At 35.3% G+C, this 18,015-nt stretch overlaps 1 protein-coding gene across 1 annotated transcript in view; it reads right to left on the bottom strand.

Moving 5' to 3' along the window:
- Window positions 1–18,015, bottom strand: part of ARAP2 (ArfGAP with RhoGAP domain, ankyrin repeat and PH domain 2) — a 115,362-nt gene that overhangs the window by 82,583 nt on the left and 14,764 nt on the right. Inside the window, exons 5-9 of the mRNA XM_053941660.1 lie at window positions 14,194–14,276; window positions 13,041–13,397; window positions 9,944–10,013; window positions 3,862–3,982; window positions 1,240–1,421 (exon numbers count right to left, since the gene is read on the bottom strand). Of these exons, the coding sequence (XP_053797635.1) occupies window positions 1,240–1,421; window positions 3,862–3,982; window positions 9,944–10,013; window positions 13,041–13,397; window positions 14,194–14,276 (813 nt within the window). The remainder of the gene's footprint in view (window positions 1–1,239; window positions 1,422–3,861; window positions 3,983–9,943; window positions 10,014–13,040; window positions 13,398–14,193; window positions 14,277–18,015) is intronic.

Below are 18,015 nucleotides of genomic sequence, written 5' to 3'. Positions count from 1 at the left end.
CCCTCCCTTCTTAATGATCTTAACTTTGCTCCTGAATTTCTGTACCCCCTCCCCACTCATCACCTTAGAGGGATGGGGAATGAGGGGTTGTAGTCAGTTCATCACACTTTTTCTCTGCTGGTCCTCCCTCCTCAGGTTTTCCATGCAAACCCAACTGCAACATTCTCGATTTTTTGGCTGTTGACTGATCTCAAAAAATGTACCTAACAACTAAAACTTCCTTGAAGTACAGTAAGTAGAAAGAAAAACAAGTTTTTCTCAGTCTCTAATTTCCTGCCATAGCCTGGGAAAGAATGCTAAGATTTTATATCAAACATTATGTGGCCCCTCAAGCAGGCCTAAATAATTTCACACAGAGGATAATAGGAGAGGAAGTGAGATCAACTCCAAGAGAGACATTTGAGACAGGGATTTGCCTCTACACAACTTTGAGAGAAACAGAACAAGGCAAGAATGTAAAAACACCTCTTTCAATGCCATCCCAAGTTCCAGCTACTTGAGGGTAATCAATTGCTTCACAAAGAAATAGAACCTGCCATTTAATGCCCTGCAATAGATTTTTCTTCCACTAGTTCACACAATTATTAATTGAACTCAACTATCCCCATTTATTCCCTGCCTATGGCACCCTAGAGAATTTCCACTTTATATTATCATATAGTCATGCCCAAAACAAAACTAAAAGCCCTAGATTTTGGAAGTTGAAAAGATAGGCCTATTTCACATTTTTTTAATACTGGATTTGTTTAAAATATTACAGTGCACAACAGAATCTGGCCAGTCTCTATTCTTGGAAACAAAAAGAATATAATTTCTGAACATTTCCCTGAAGTATCAGTTAAATACCACAATGTGTTTCTATATAGCACACTTTCCAGGGCAGTGTATTATAAAACACTGAAACCAGAGCACAAAAGATGCCTTCTGATTAAGTTGAGTGCTTATGGTCCACATTTTAAGAGTGAATTAATCCCAGCCCTGACATTAACATGTTTTGACACTCAGAGCTTTTCACTTCACCTTACTATATAGTCACTTTTTTCTATTGTAAAATAGATATAATGATTCTTTGCCTGCTTTGTGATGCCTTCTCAGAATTTCAGCAATAAAGTACTACATATAAAGAGATATGCATTTATATTGAAATGCAGCTATTCACAAAGAGCCATCAATTTCCAACTCACTACTTAAACCATTTTTATAAGCTTTCATTCACAAAGAAGCACATGAAAAATTTACCTGCTCATTTTTGCAGATCCATACAGTACTCCCCTGAAGTAGAATAAAGATTTTGGTTTTGTATCCTTTCAGCTCAAGATATCCACTTTTCTCAGGGGTGACAGAAGTTCGAGACTGAGAGTTATTATCAGACAGCAATTTCAAGGCATTGAGCATCGTATTAACCCAGTCATTTCTTTCTTCTAAACAAGAAAAAAAAATTGGTCAAAGACAGTTAGTTAAGCAGCAGCTTCATTCTTCTCTACACATTGGTTTTCCCAACGTTGTTGCTATATTAAAGACTGAGGTGGCAGACAGGTGGCATGTTCACCTTCTGGAAGCCAGATCAATGGGAAATAATTACAGCAGTTATGTAAGCAGAAACCAGGGAGCCTAAATATGATCTGTCACTGAAGAGGCAAATCATCACCAGCGCTATTCCATGCCTGGCCATGTTTTTAAGAAAAAATACTTGGTAATTTACAATCTATTCCATTAAGGTGTGGTGGTTAAACGTGACATTGTCAAGGGTACTGAGTAATTAAGAAAGCGTGTGTTTGAGCATCTTTGCATACATTATTAATGTAGCATCTTCCAAACACATGAACACAAGGAGGTGAAGTAATAAAGCTTCTCTCAGTCTCATTCACAACGCTCAGACATTTGACTGGACTAAGATCAATATACTTTAATGCTGAGTAGTCCAAATGAATTAAGTTTGCCTCATGCAATTGGAATGTCATGAATATTTCAATTGTTTGCTCTGAAAGAGCCAGAGCACAAAAAAAACTGGGGGAGAAGTAGAGGGGGGGAAAGGAGGGACTGGAAGTTCTATACACAGTATGTATAAAGCTGGCAAAATTAGCGTGGAAGACTGCAGGGAGCAGCACTGAAATAATAACGTGCTTACTTCATAAATGGCATATATGCAACATACAGCAACAAATACACAAATTTAGGTATCATAAAATACTTTGTAGAAAAGGAAGATAGCAGCCTGACAGATTAGCACAGGGAATGTGATCCAAGTGTTCCTGTAAAAACTTTTGCTTTAAAATACATATATGCTGTCTTGAAATACTCCAGTAATCTTTTCAAAGTACTTTAGTATAGCTGAGGGCATCAAATTACTCTAGAAGTGTTTTTTTCAAAGGTATTTCACTCTGCTGAAACCAAATCTCAATGCATCTGAATAATTCACTGCTATCCCTTGTTTGCTTATTTATTTTGCCCCAAAAAGCCCCTAAACTTTCCAAACCATTCTATATAGTGCTTTTCCCTCTAGATTTTTAAATCCATCCAAAAGAAATGCATTTCTGATATCTCAAAATACACGTAAAAGTCTCCATTTCAAAATCTCTGAAAGAAGTTAAGTACTTTTGAATAGTCCCAGAACAATTCCCAAACACAAATCCACAAAAGTAATAGCATCAAGTAACAGTTTTGTTTTTCACATATAATAGAAATCAAGCAGGGTTATTTACATACTTTACTGGGAATGCATCATCCAGTTCTGGACCACATTCCTTATACAATAGGCATTTCTAACCTTAAGTGAACAGCTTTACAGACATCTTACTATGTCCAAAGATGGTTATATACAGTATGAAAATGGAATTTCATGTATAACAAGTGGTTGCTCTGAATATATTTTACAAGTCAGCATAAGTTTTTAACATTGTTATAGTATCCAAGGCAAAGGTCTACAAAAATATTGCAGCCCTCCAAAACGTATTGTACCAAGATGGTTATAATTTATGAAAAAAAATTAAAATAAATTTAGGAGAGAAAAGAAAAAAAAAAAAAAAAAAGAAATACATATTTTTAAACTCAGCTAAGAGCATAAAAATGACTGAAATTATTTGAGCCAAACCTGATAAGAAGGATTTGTTCACTGATGCTGCATTCCTGCTACAGCCTGCAGCAAATGTTTACTACCAACTATAACCCATAAAAACGGGATTTGATAATGGAAATGCTGAGAGACCCCAGAGCTATAATGGCTCTGGCATGTACCACTGTAAATACATATTGCACAATTCTTTTTTTCTAGGCATTCATTCTTATTTGATTGTTTCCATAAATAAATCATACATGCACTGATATTGATTCCCCATATTACAGCTGTAGGTTGATAAAGCGTTCAATTAGAAGGCATACTAACTTCCTTGCTACAATTTACATTTGTAATCTCTATCAATACCTGGCTAAAAATACTGTATAGGACAGAAAATCTCAGGTCTCCTTTGATCACAGCATCACATCCCAGGCATCATTCATTGTCTCTTCGTCAATTTTTATCAAGTGGTGACTCAGAGATGTCTGAGAGCACACAGGCTGTAAGAGCTGCTAGTAAGACTTGAGAAATGTTAAAACAAATTAATCTTTGGGAAGGATGGAGGAGGAGCAAAAGAGTCGGGAAAATAATTTTATCATTTTGATATTTGAAAAAACTATTGTACAACAATTTCCATTGTTCTTACAAAGTTTAGAGTTATCTCCAGTTTCACTTTATGAGCTTAAACCAACTGGAGTCCAGAAATATTTTTCATAACATAACAAGCCATATTTCACAAATAGAATTTATCAACAGTGATTACATGGCTTTTTGGCAATTTTTAGAAACACACATCTTCTACTTACCTTCCTTATCCACACGGAAAACAAAAGTCCTGTGGGATGTGACAACTTCAAACTTATTCTCCCCATGAACTCTTACTGTTGCTATTGCAGAGAGCAGTATTATTCCTTTTGAGAACACTTCCTGTAATAAAAAAGCAGTCAAAATATTTAATTATCGTGGAATTTTAAATTTCTCTGATCTAACAGTACTTGTCATGATGTTTAGGGAGCTCACCATACTTAATATAACTAAATTAACCCCTTCACTACTTACCTCTCACCAACTTCACTGTTCTGAATCTATGCACACCTACTACCTTCTAAAATAGAATAAAATTCCATGATGAGATAGATTGTGCATATCTGAGATTCAACTTAATAAATTAACTCTTGGCATTAATATTGCAAAGCATCACATTTTAATTTAAAATTTTATGCCAAAGTAAATTACATTTACTACCTCATGGAAAAATAATTTTAAAATAATTTAAAAATATATAATTATTATATTTGTATGATAGAATCAAACATGGGAAAAATATTCTACTTTCTCCAGACAGAGAATTCCAGTTTTGCTGTTCCCCCCACACCTTGCCACTTCAGTGGGTAGCCAATAAGAAAAGTAAATTCACTGATTTTATCCCTAAGTTTGAACACAAACAAGGGCATCACACTTGTGATGAAAAATATACTGTCCTGTCAGTGCTAACAAGAATCCTCTAGCTTGGATCTGGTATGTGCTTTTCTGCTATATGTGTGTGCTGTTTTTGGCTGGGATACAGCTAATTCCCTTCATACTAGCTAGTTTGATAGGGGCTATGTTTGATGACAGAAATAGGGTTCACAACACAGGGATGTTTCAGCTACTGCTGAGCAGTGCTGAGAGAGAATCAAAGCCTTTTCTGCTCCTTGGCCCACCCCATCCCCAAGGAAGCTGGGGGTGCACAAGAAGATGGGAGGTGATACAGCCTGAACAGCTGACCCCAGCACACCTGAGGGACGTCCATACCACATGTTCAGTATATAAAGCTGGGGGATGCTCACAGTGATGGAGTTTGTCTTGTCAAGTAACCATTAAGCAGAATAGAGTCCTGCTCTCCTGGGGATAGCCAAACGCCTGCCTATTAGAAGTGGTGGATGAACTCCTTGGCTTGCTTGTGCACAGCTTTTGCTTTACCTCCTAAAGTGTCTCTATCTCAACCCACAAGTTCTCATGTTTATTCTCTGATTCTCTCACCATCCTGACTGTGAGAACAGTGAGTGGGTGCGGGGCGTGGTTGCTGGCTGAGGTTAAACCACAATAATCTGGGGTCAGCACAAATTTTCCAATTTAGAAAATTGGAAATTTTCAAAATTTCCTTTTTTAGATTTCCAACTAGGTATTAGGACAACTGAATGGAACACAAATGCAAGATGGGAAAAAGGAACTGCTACAAGTACTTCCCTCAAGTAGCTCACCTTTTAAAATAATTAACCTAAGGGTTTGGGGTGGGGGTTGACAGGAAGGAAAGCTGAAACAGACATGCCCTTCAGAAATACATCTGCATTATTTCTGGATTCCAGAGTTAACGCTGCTCTTGTCCCCACTGTGCTTTCATCAATTCATTTTCTGACCAAGACAACTCAGATATACTGGTAAAATTTATGATTCAGATGCAGTAATAGTCCGAGTCAACCCCCCATAAAGAAATTGTGCTGTAATAACTTCCCTCTCAAAGTACAAATTATTATAACAGACTTCATACAAGCACTCAAGGAACATTGTGAATGTGAAGCAGTAAGGATGATACACTGCATCATTTTTTTGTTTACTGAGTTTAATATACTAATGTTGTTTCACTTTGAGGTACTAATACATGTCAGCAAACATAGTTTAGCAGATAAATAAACAGAAATATTGAAACACAGCAGAAGCAAGCATGTTACTATAGTTACACATCAGGAATAGTCAGAACGACCATGGATAGAATTGCATAGCTATTTTCATTATGGCTATATTTGTTAAAAGAGTGATTTTAACATATTTTTAATGAGGTTGGATAGTAAGTTAACTATTGATCCTTCCATGGTAAAACAAAATTTTTACATATACTGTTTCTGTAGGTGTTCAGTTATAAATATGTTACGGTGTTTGCAGGCATCTACTGGCTGTATTCGGTAGTACTGCAAGAGAATAAGAGACTGCTGGAAGTTACAACTCTTTTATTTCATTCACTCAAAAAAAAAAAGTCAATTTCCTTTTAAGCTGAGCATAGTTTTGCTTTGCTATTTAAACAATCATCCATCATCCTTTTTAAAGCTTTGTTCTCCAAGGCATACATATTTTCAAGTACAGTTTAAACCATAATAATTTTCAATCTTTCTTGTGCAGCAGCTTTTCTTTCATGTGCAAAAAAAAAAATGCCTGTTACAAAGCCCTTGTAGATCAAGATACGTTATCTCTCTTTGAAATACTCCAGAGTAGAAATTAGGTGAATTATTTAAGAATATAGAAAACAAACCAAAACAAACACAGCCAAGAACTTCACAGCTATTTGTTCTGTTACTGAGTGGTGTAAACTAGTTTTAGAGCTGCTAAGAATTCTCTGACAAAAAAATTTCTAGCAGGGAAAAGCAAAATGTTTGTGTGGGTTTTTTTAAATCAGCTGGTTCAGCAGAAACTTCAATTTTCAAATAAAGCCCCACGTCACTCCTTGACGGTTGTGATTCAGAGACGAGCTAATGGACCCTGGAAAATACCATTTTGGACTACTTTGGTTTTACATCCACAACTGATTAAGTATGACTTATTTAAGAATGACAGTGATTCATCTGTTTTGCAGTGAATTTTGCTTTTAAAAATGTTCACTTGTACTGTGACACAAGAAAATATTGAAGTTCTCCACTTGAAGAGTGAAATCTTTTTCCTAAATCACTAATATATTTGTCAGGGATGCTAAGCTGTTTTAAATAAAAACCTTCAACATAACCAGCAGTTTTTGCCTTAATATAAAGTGTATGGTAAAACACCAGATTTCTGTGAAAAGTAGGAAGAAATTTGAAGCAAAACTTGTGCATATAGGGTAGCTGAAAATGCAACTCAAATTCTACCTTCTCCTCTTCAGTTAACCACACTCTGTTGAGACAAAGCCACATGGGATGTTGCTCTGATTACATCAGCTTTCTCAGGACCAGGAACACACAAGAAATGACAGCAACACAGATTCAACCCAAAACTTTCCCTAGTTGCTGTTTGTTAAAAGCTGAATCTTTTTTTCATGTATGCAGATAAAAAGTAAAGATCTCTATCAAGTAAAGATCTCTACCAAGTAGAAGTTGATACACAACTAGAACAAGGTTAGAAAAATATGTATAAAATTGGTGCTTAAATCATTCAAAGAAGCATTGATATTGGCATTTTCAGGAATAATATTCTCTGTGTCTTCCCTCTGTAGTCTCCGGTTATTTTACTCTTCATTAGCCATGTAGCACACTTCCCCTTATTGAGAACCTCACTCCTCTCTAGCTCCTAATTTGAATGACAAATAGAGCTATTTAATATTGGTAGTGTTTCTGGGTAAAATAAACAGTTCCATTCCACTGAGTCTAACCTTCTCTGCTTACAATAAGAAAAATATCAAGTATGATATACTTGAGAGAACTATACTTGAAAGAGAGTAGTATGAGAACTACTTTTAATTGATACATGAAACCAAAAGTATAACATGTTTGTCTGTGTAGGAACATCCTAAGACAAACAAAGATTAGAACAGACAGAATTTGCCATTAAGTTCTAAAATTAAAACAACAACTTCCCCACTTAAATATATAAATAGCCAGCTATGTAGGTAGGAAGGGGGACATGCAAGGCCTTGCAAGGAGTTCAAACTGCACACAGGTGGGGGTGTGCAAATGAATCTGCAAATAGTTGTTTATAATGTCAAGGTAACAACACACAAGCAACAGCAGGAAAATGCTGATATCCATCTTACATGAAATACGAACACCCTAGATGTGGAGACAGTGATCCAGCAGAGACCATTGCACCAAAAACTCATTTTCTTGAGTGACACCACTGCTCATTCAGCACAATCCCATTGGGCACTAAGAAATACTGGTACCCAACTATGTTTTCCTCCTATTTGCAAACCATTCTGAGTTTCAACAAATCCTCAGTTCCCAGAATTTGCTTCAGGCCTTGCAGTTCTCAGATATAACATTTCTTCACATATGTGACTCACCAAATTAACAAGTCAGACACCCAGATTTGGTCAAACTGTATACACAGAGACCAAGCAGCATCTCCTTCAATATCCAGAGTGAGGCTTGGAGTCTGATTCCAGGAAAAGTGAGACAAAGAGGCTTCAACACAAGTGTTTGCCAAGCTGCTGATAGCCTAATATATCACACAGACCTTTTAAATAGAGGATACAGAGTTGGTAGCTTCCTATATCTCATGTGACACTCTAAACATTCATTTCAGCAGAAGGGAATACTTCTGGAATCTCTTATGACAAACAGACGCATAACAAGTGCTATTCTAGCACAATTGACCTCCAATAACATTTTCAGTGACTTTCAAAAGGAAGAAAAAAAATCCCCAGTGCAGATAAAAGACTAAGTTCTTTATTAGCATTTCTTTCCCTAATTATGTTACAGATAGTGTTAAGTAAATCCCGTTGCAGTATTTTTTCAAGTCTTAATGATTAACCCTGCTTTTCTGCTTCTCTGAAGCTGTGGGATCAATATACTGCAAAGGGGTGCCATTTTTTGTCACTGTAAACCAAACGTTATTCTCCTTATTCTATTGTTCCCTTCATCTACAAAATCACATCTTCTTCTGCAAGTAAAGCAAAGTAAGCAAGTAAAAACAGATTGTTTCAAGTTTGCAGTCACTAAACAAAAATACCAATGTAAATAATTTTTTGAGTTTTTTCTTAGTTCCGCAGCCCCTCAGAAGATAGAGTCTCATCCTACTTCAGTTCTTACATCCTCACCCCATCATAAGCTATCTATAGGTCTTTTACCACCAATCAGCATACTGTTTCAGAACTTTTACCTAAAACTGTATTTTCTTCCTAATGTAATATGCATCTTCGACAGGAAATGGTTTCCAGCATTTAAAATAACACATATGCACATAGAAGGGAACCTCAACTTCCCTTAACATGCATATTGTACAATCATCTGTCACTTTTATGTCTAAGATCTTCACTACTTCCAAGAGGAAAAATTAATTAATAAACCACAGAGCAAAAGAAAAAGAATTGTGTAGTGCTCTGAAGGGTAATTACATGGAATTCCAGGAGAATTGCAAGGAATATACGCTTTGTTGAAAACCATGATTTACAAATGCATTTTTCTACCACATATAAGAAGTGAATTACTTTAATCAAAGCAGTTCACAAGTCTGCAAATGTTTCAGCAAGATTCAGTCCTGTGGTACAGAAACAAAACCAGCCAGATACATTGTAGTACTGTTTTTGAACATTCCCGTTCAAACCTAACCAAGTTCCATGACATGCAATTATGCATAGAAGACAAACAGGAAAAAGACATTTTTCATCAAAGAGTCAACAAGGTTATAGGTTTGGGTTGTTTTTTTTTTTTTTTTTAATGGTCTTCCATGCTACTTTTAATTTTGCTCTCATAATCTTCAGCATGTTAGGTTCCCATGACAAGACACACCGTAAACACCATCAAAATAACATCTCTTGAAAGTGTTTAGCATGATCCTGTTCTGTTCTGAAAACAGCAGCAGCGTCAGTCTCTCACTAAAGTAAAAAAGAAAAAAAAACCAAAAAAAAACAAAAAAAAAACCAAAAAAAACCAAAAAAAACCACAAAAAAAAAAAAAAACCAACCACAAAAAAAAAAAAAAACCAACCAGATGATATCCACCCAGAAAGATGAGTAATACAAGCCCTTCTAGGAAACAATAGGATGAACAATACATGAAGACAAGGACACCTTAAAATGCTTAACTACATCTCACCCTAGTATTTTAGAATTGAAAATTAACCTAAGATGGATATTCATTTCTAATTATTCAGATTCTAATTACAGTACCTTGTGTATTATACAGATGCATTTTGTTCCAAACATGACCAAAACATGTCTCTTACCTTTTCATTGTTGTAGTAAGAAATGCTCTCTCCATCAAATTTAACCCAGCGCTTCTGAAACACACGTTTGCTGTGAATCAAAAATTAACACAATTAATGTACAGCTAACACTGGTTTTAAGAATGTCTCAATCACAAATTATAGAAAGGTCAAATCTAGTTTGGCTTTCTGTTCAAATGAATATTCTGAACATAGAGCATAACTAAGTGCCACAAGCTCTATTAAGATACTTTCCAAAAATGAAAGCTGAGAACCTCAAATGACCATCTCAGTGTTGTGCTTATGACAAGGACATCTCTGTTTACAGGCTATGGCACCTCCAGTCGTTCCATGTCAACACATCTCCTCAAGACCCTGTCTTCTGGCCAATGAAACAATAGCAGCACACCACATCTCCCAAAAAGTACAACATGAAATTTAATTTTCAATGTGTGTTATCAACTGGACATCACTAATGGGAAACTTTCATTGTGCCAGTAACTCAAGCTCTATAAAGACCTTCTAAAATATATTTTTACATCAACCTGAAAGAGTCCATTACACTCACTAAAAATGTTGACAGCTTGTTAGTTATCATCTAAAAATGTTTCAGTTCTAAAATCTATTAAACAAGTTAATTAAGCAAGAACAAGACCCCACTAATATAATTTCCCAACATTATTTCCTTTCCTTTTAAATGAGTGCTCTGCTTTAGGATTAGTAGACTGTGATAGCTTATCAAAACTTTAATCAAATAGCAGCTCTGGCTTAATTAACTTGTATTATATGACTACAATAAGTCATAATTTTTCATAACCTGGAAAGGTCAATGTACCATCTATTTTGCATTAAAATGTCAATAAACTTCAAGATTATACAGGGACGAGTGAACCTAAGTACCACATACAATGTGAGCAAACTGAAAGGTTGTACTATTATAGTGAATTAACTAAAAAAAATTATAGTGAAAATTATAGTGAATTAACTAAAAAAAGAGAGCCCATACTTTAATTGTATGATTTGTAGCAATTTAAGAAAACAGTATAAATTCTTTTCCCCAAGGAGTCACAAACTGCTGGGTATAAATTGGAGCTTTATAAAAAGAATGGGAGGTGTAGAACAGAAGGAAATATTCTGTTGATGGGAAGCGAAATAAAATATAACAGTGAGTTTGAAAAAAATAGTTTGAAAAAAATTCTTTTTAAAATTTGGTTGGGTATTTTTAATCCTTCAGGATGTTTGAGAAACAGTATTGTAAGCAAAACAAAAATGTATCATTCACTGAACCACCCCTGAGAAAAAGTCCTTGAAATGTAGCTGTGGAGTGTCAGTGGATCAAGGCTAATGACCATGCAACTCTTCTATTCATTACTAGCCACTACTGATTTTGTGGTTAACTCATTATCTTTTCCAAATAATATATTCTCACACAGCACTTTCTTGAAGTTTTCATAACTTGTTCTGAACTCTATCCCTTCAAATAGAGCAAGGCAAGCCAGCTCGAATCAAGAATTATACTTTTCATCACTCTGCTAGCTAACTGCCAAAAGTGTTTTAAAAAAATCCTGTAAGTAAAATAAAACAAAAGTTACAGCTAACTGCAGCTCTCCAAGTGTTCAGTATCCAATAATTCTGGAAAAAAAAAAAATGTCGAAACACTCTGGATAATTATTCTTTGACTCTTTAGTAAATGTGAACAATGGCAATTCATAAATGTGGATGAAACTTTCAAAGCCCTTTAAAAAGGAAAGAAAATAATTTTGAGCAAAATGAAATTCTGTGATGGTAAAAGAGTTTTATTAAATCTATTATTCCATCTTGTTAATTACCTTCAACAATGGATCACTGTATCAACACAAAACCAAAATAAAAAAAGATGTAATGTCAAATCAAGATTCCCTATAAAGGAACAAGAAAAAATTGAAATTGCTATACAACAGAGCTTCTTCCAGTGAGTTCAAATAAGGTTGTATTTCAAAACAATTTAATAATATAAATTTCTCACTAAAAAAAATTATATACTGAATTATATTGCTGATGATTATTATGGCAACAAATAATCAAAGGAAAGGCCAAACACTCTAATACCTTTCAGCACAGCTCAATATACAGTCCTAAGAACAAAGAATGCAGATCTACTAAGGCTTGAATAGAAGTGCAGTAGATGTATTATAGCACTAACAAGTACAACAGTTTCAATTTCTAGATGCTAAGTCCTAATGAAGAGCAGAAATAAGACTTAAAAAGTAAAACTGTGCTATTTTCAATACAAAAAAGGATTCACAGAATTCATATGAACATAAGTCATAAGAAAAATGGAGACTGAAAACTACAATTTAAAAGGAGGAAGTTATAAGAATTTCAGAGTTAGCAAGTATTTATGATGGAAGATCTGCTAATGAAGCATTCTTTAGTGAAAAACAGTCTAATAATAGCTGGAGTTTAATATCAATTAAAATAAATTAAAGAACTTATAACAAATCAAATATAAGATACATTGTTGTTATTGTTGTCATCTAACTCCCAAATGTGACAGAGAGAATTCATTTTCTATTATGGTTCCTTCTCTTCATTATTTGTAATCTTAAGACTTGATCTCAGATTTCTACCATCAAATTTTAGGCACAAAAACAAATTAAACAGGAGGAATTCAGCCCAGGTGAACTCTAAACTCAAAGCTCAAGTAACACAGACAGAAAGCAACAGGGCCTCCAGTCACACTAATTATTAAATTATAATCCATGGCCAAATTAGTAAAGTAGTATTTCAGAATCAGAACTTGTTTTCACGTACTTTGCGGCCCACAAAAAATGAGCAAAAATGTAGCAACTGGAAATACTGGCACAACTTCTTTCTGTATTTTTCCACTATAGCTCATGAGTGGAGATCAAAAATTTTAAGAAAAATATTTTCCCTGAGCACATCTCCTAAAAAAAGTTTAGGGTAGGTAACATCATTAAAAACTTTTAAATTCACAAAAGCTCGGTGGTCTTTCAATGAAAACAATTCCATTTTCCCTTCTACTACAAATATTAAGCAGTGACGAAATACAAACTTAGTATCTCTCACACAAACATACATTGTCACAATTACACAATAACCACTGCAAATACCATACCCTTGAGGGGATAATTTATCCAGCCATCCTGCTTTAACCTTCTTTACTGATGGTCCATAAAAGCAAGCATATGGTGTTATTGATTCATTTCCAATCAAAGTCTGATCTTCACCAAATTGCCCAAAATTCATTTGTTCAATGGCCAAGCGATCAGAATCTCCACTTTGTATCTTACTGCAAGATGCTGAATGTCTTTTGGTTTTCTTTTTCTTTTGTTTTAAAGACAAAGAATGTTGTTCCACAGTAGAATATACAGATTCACTTTCAGATTCTTCTGGTGTTAATGATGGGTTTTCCTGAGACAAGGATTCATTTTTTGTAAATTCTTTTGTCTTCTCTTTCTGATTACTAAAGTAACTGGAAAGAAAATGTGAATTTTACTCTTAAAATGTATTACTGCAGTGCATAACTACATAAAATTAGTAATTAGAATAAATACTGGTAAGAGATATTATAAGTATGTTTGTATCTTGTATAATCACAATGAACCACAGACCTGCTAAATACAATATGTCTTATAACTATGACCATCCTGAATCCTCCTTTCTCCATTCAACAGGAATAGTCCCAAGATAACACTCCTTTGGAAGCCTGAACAGAAATTTAAAAGTAAATTCTCCTTCCTCAGAAAAGTAGCTTTGCTCTTTTGAATACTTTTGATGACTTGCATTATAACCTCTCTCTTCCCTCTCCCATCACAACAGGAGCCTGGTGCAAACTGGAAAAGTAAGAAGCACATCAGTTCCCACTTCATCAAGCCACTGGCCACTGTCTCATGACAGGAGTGGTGAATGTGTTTTAGTTTTGTGCTTGTTTGGATGGGTTGGTTTTATTTTCTAGTGACAAAGTAAATTATGACAGCAGTCAGACACAGTTAGCTATGAGTCATACAAAAATGGAACTTGGTCTTATTCTAACTGGGGAAAACAGGGACACTCTCCAGATCGACAAGAGATTCTGTAACCTAGTTTAAAGAGTCTCAGAACAGCCACAGTTCCCAGGTTTGCCTCATATAGAATGGCCTAAAGCCTCAAACAGAAGAAAAAAAATATAGTCATGGTTGTGCCTTCAGAGCCAGAGATTCACTTTTGACATCAGTAAATAACATTTTCTTCTTTACACTTTGAATTTCTCAGTAATTCTTATTTAATACCATAGATTCTTGGAAGAATATTCTTCATTCATTCCTAGATCCAATTTATTTTTACAAGCCAGGGATTCAATTCCATGAAGTTCCTAGAAAAGAAATATATTGTAACTAACATTTGTACTGAAGGAGTAAGTGATATTTAAATTACTGTAGATACAAATCACACACAAACAGCCTAGCTAGCAATGCTGTTCTTTTCCCCATTTTCAAACATGCACTTGAAAGCTGATTTTTGTATTCTAAGAAATGTTATTTTCAACATTTAAGCATGGCCCAAACCACCTGATACAAACAAATCAGATAGAGATTCAGTATATAGAAATACCACTGCTCTGATTTTTCTCGAGGCATCACTTACATCCTGGTTTTGGCAGGGACAGAGTTTATTTTCTTCCCAGCAGCTGTACAGGGCTATTCTTTGCATTTGAGAATAAGAATAATGTTGATAACACACTGATGTTGCTGGGTACAGATTATTCTGAGTCAAGGACTTTATAGTTTCCCATGCTCTGACAGCGAGCACAGGCACAGGAAGCCAGGAGGGTGCATGGCCAGGACAGCTGATCTAAACTGGCCTAAGGGATGTTCCATAGCATAAAGCATCATGCTTTCTACTTTCCACTAGAGTTACTATCAGCATTATAATTATTATTACATTTTGCTTTGTAGTAATTATTAAACTGGTCTTATTCCACCATCTAAGAGGTTACTTGCTTTCCAGCTCTCCTCACTGCAGTGGGAGCGAGCAAGCAGCTGTGTTCTAGTTACCAGCTGCTCTAGTTAACCCCAGTTAAACCACAACAACTGAATATTTTTTAAGCTCAAGAGCCACTTGTTGTATGCAACTTAAGTACCATTTATGATTCGCCACTGCTAGCCTATCTTTCATAACAATACTTCTTCTTGGAATAAATGTACAGCCTTCACAGAACACTAAAGGTAAAGTAATGGCAAATTCAAAATCCTACAGCAACGCTGAACTCAGACATACTGAATATATCTCATTGGGGTTTTTTTTGGTTGTTTTTTTGCCAAGAACTTCTTCCTAAAAGGCTCATCTATTAACTTTTGCTTAGAATTCTTTATCACACTGCTTTGTAAACTGCTTGCAGTGTACAAAATGTCAAGGTTAACACTGCTCATGAACATTACATTTCACACTTCCTAAACTTCATCTGACAATCATATTGCACTACTAAGTTTTCAATATGTCTTTCTTCCTTTAGAAAACCCTACATTTAACATCTTCATGCTTTCTGACAGAAGTGTTTTAATGAACTCATTTAAGCTTTTATGTGTATGCAACGAAGCTGAACGATGGCAGAAACAAAGTGGATAAGCCTTCACAACACTGCCATTTGTTTTCTGAGTAGCAGCACCTAATCTTGTACTTGAGGACTGTACCTTGGCAACATGGAAAGGCAAGACTAAAAAAAGACATAGTTCAAAGCAGAGGAAATGTGCAGCAAAAATGTAGAAATCAGTCTGATGCTAGGACAAATCTAGGTGAACTGTCTTCCTCTGCCAACCAGACCCATGATAAAAATAAAACCCCACCAAAACCTAACCACCCACACATGACAGTACTATGCTGTAGCTAAAGAGCTAAAGGGGCTAAACTGGGGCTAAAACAAAGAAAAAACAACAAAAAAAACCCAAACAAAACAAACTCCACCACACATATAAAACCAACCAACCCTACAAAAAACTAAGTAAAAAGCATCACTACACCTTGTAAACAAATTAAATAGAAAACTCAAAAGCAATCTACCCACATCAAGTATTTGCATTGCCTAGAATCTCCCAACAGAAGGGGAAAAGGCCACACTTCTGCACAATAGTTAAGAGGCTAATATCATGGTGCATGAAACATCTTCAAAGTAAAAACAGCCAGTATCCTTTATCTTTATTTGTTTGTCAGGATACAACTGAAATCCATCCCCACTGAAGCTACATGGCAGTACCTCTTCCTGCCTGCCACAAACCATTACAACAGTAGTTCGATGTCCTGCTTGTGCTCATACCATAATCTTCAGTACTTGAGCAAGTGAATTCAGAGAGCCACATAACCTCCAAGCAATAACTAAGAAATGCATTTCTATTGTCAGTAGAACTTAAAATGTAGAAGTCCACAAATGAAGACAGCTTGTTGGTAAAGGAATTCTACTTACTCACAAAAATCTATTTCAAACAAATGAAAATCCAAGCATTTGCACTGTCCTGTTTACAGCAATATCCTGCAAGTTGCTCAGGCTCAATACAAGACAAAATTCCCCACCTCCTTCAAGTATCTGAGCTATTATAAAAAGTATTTTCTCATTAAATGCAATGCAGCCAGCCTTCCACAGTATCCCAATACTCAGAAACTCACACAATTTACTGAGCTCAGATTGCATATTTAATTTAGTCTATCTGCTGCAAGAAATAAAGTCAGTATTTCCCTTATGAGGCCTAAACTCATTAGAATTCAGTCTTCTTCAATAAAATGTCGCTAAAACAACTGGATTTTTTGTTGTTTTTAAATCAGTATTAAAAAAAAAAAAAAACACGAACAGTTCCTTCTTCAGGTTGCCCTTCAGAGGTTTCTCTTCATACTTGTCTTTCTTCCTGACCCAAATCAAAGGCATACTTTCTTTATAACGCTCATTCCCCTGTTCTCTCATGTGCACTTACTTCCAGTCTGTAGTGACTCATTATCTATTTCTACAGTCACTCCCTTCATAAAAACCTACAGAAGCCTTTTCTTTACACCAATGAAACAGAAGGAAGGGTGATGGCTAACTTACAAGCCCTTAAAAGAAAATTTCTGTCAGTACATATAACAACTTGACACCTTTTATTCTATATGGACAAACTATAGTCTCATAACACGAAGCAGCAGCAACAAGCTCTAAAATCTCAGATACTTTACAGTGTTATCCAAATATTCTTATTTGTTCCTAGGATATTTGCTTCTGCTGAAAAAAATCTGAAAGTGTGTGGATATTCTCAGTTCAGTCAGAGAAAAAGAGAAAGATTTCTGCCAGGCTAAGCCTGGGAAGAAGTCCAAGAGGAATGTAAACAATCTATTATCTTGTTTTCTGTTCATATTGTTTATAGATATGTTCTACCACACTGACCTAAGTCCAGTGTACTAATCAGGTGAAATGTTTTTACTTTAAGACCAATGGAATTAATGTTCGCAATGTTCTCTATAAAAGCGAGATGTACTTTTGAATAAATGCTCATTTGCCTTCTGAAATCATACCAGTTATTTCGCCCGCCCCTGGCTCAACAGCGTCAAATGTGAAATGTATCTCAAGATGTTTGTTTTACAGTTCTTCTTTATGACCTTTGTCCACAATTACGTGCTAATGGAACTAAAATCAGCTATGAAGTTTCCAACAGGCATGCGATAAACATAACAGAAGAAACTGTTCACATGTACATGGAAGTGATATTAAAATCCCAATCTTCAGATCAGGTAAAGGATGTCATAATATACTGCATTAATCATGATTCTACAACCAGCAAAACAGCAATTGAGTTTCAAGCCGTTAACCCAGTTTAACAGCATGGTATTTTTGTACTTTGTGCCTTTGTAAGATAAGAAAGAGTGCTAACAACCTTTCTGGGTATGCTTTTTCATAAACAACATTTCAATTAAGTGTACAGAATAATGCTAAGAAGTAACAAGAGGGCTAAGAAACTTCTTCTAGAAAATCAGCTTAGACCATTAAAAAAACTACAACGAAGTTAAATTTTGAATTTTGAAAGAGATTGGCACAGACAGCAATAACTAGCACAGACAAGGTATTGCATTCAAGGAAAGAAAATGAGCACTCT

The sequence above is a fragment of the Vidua chalybeata genome, chromosome 4, assembly GCF_026979565.1.
Source record: "Vidua chalybeata isolate OUT-0048 chromosome 4, bVidCha1 merged haplotype, whole genome shotgun sequence".
Taxonomy (NCBI): Eukaryota; Metazoa; Chordata; class Aves; order Passeriformes; family Viduidae; genus Vidua; species Vidua chalybeata.
Note: the sequence above shows the minus strand (reverse complement) of the source record. Positions and strands in the feature narration are given on the sequence as shown.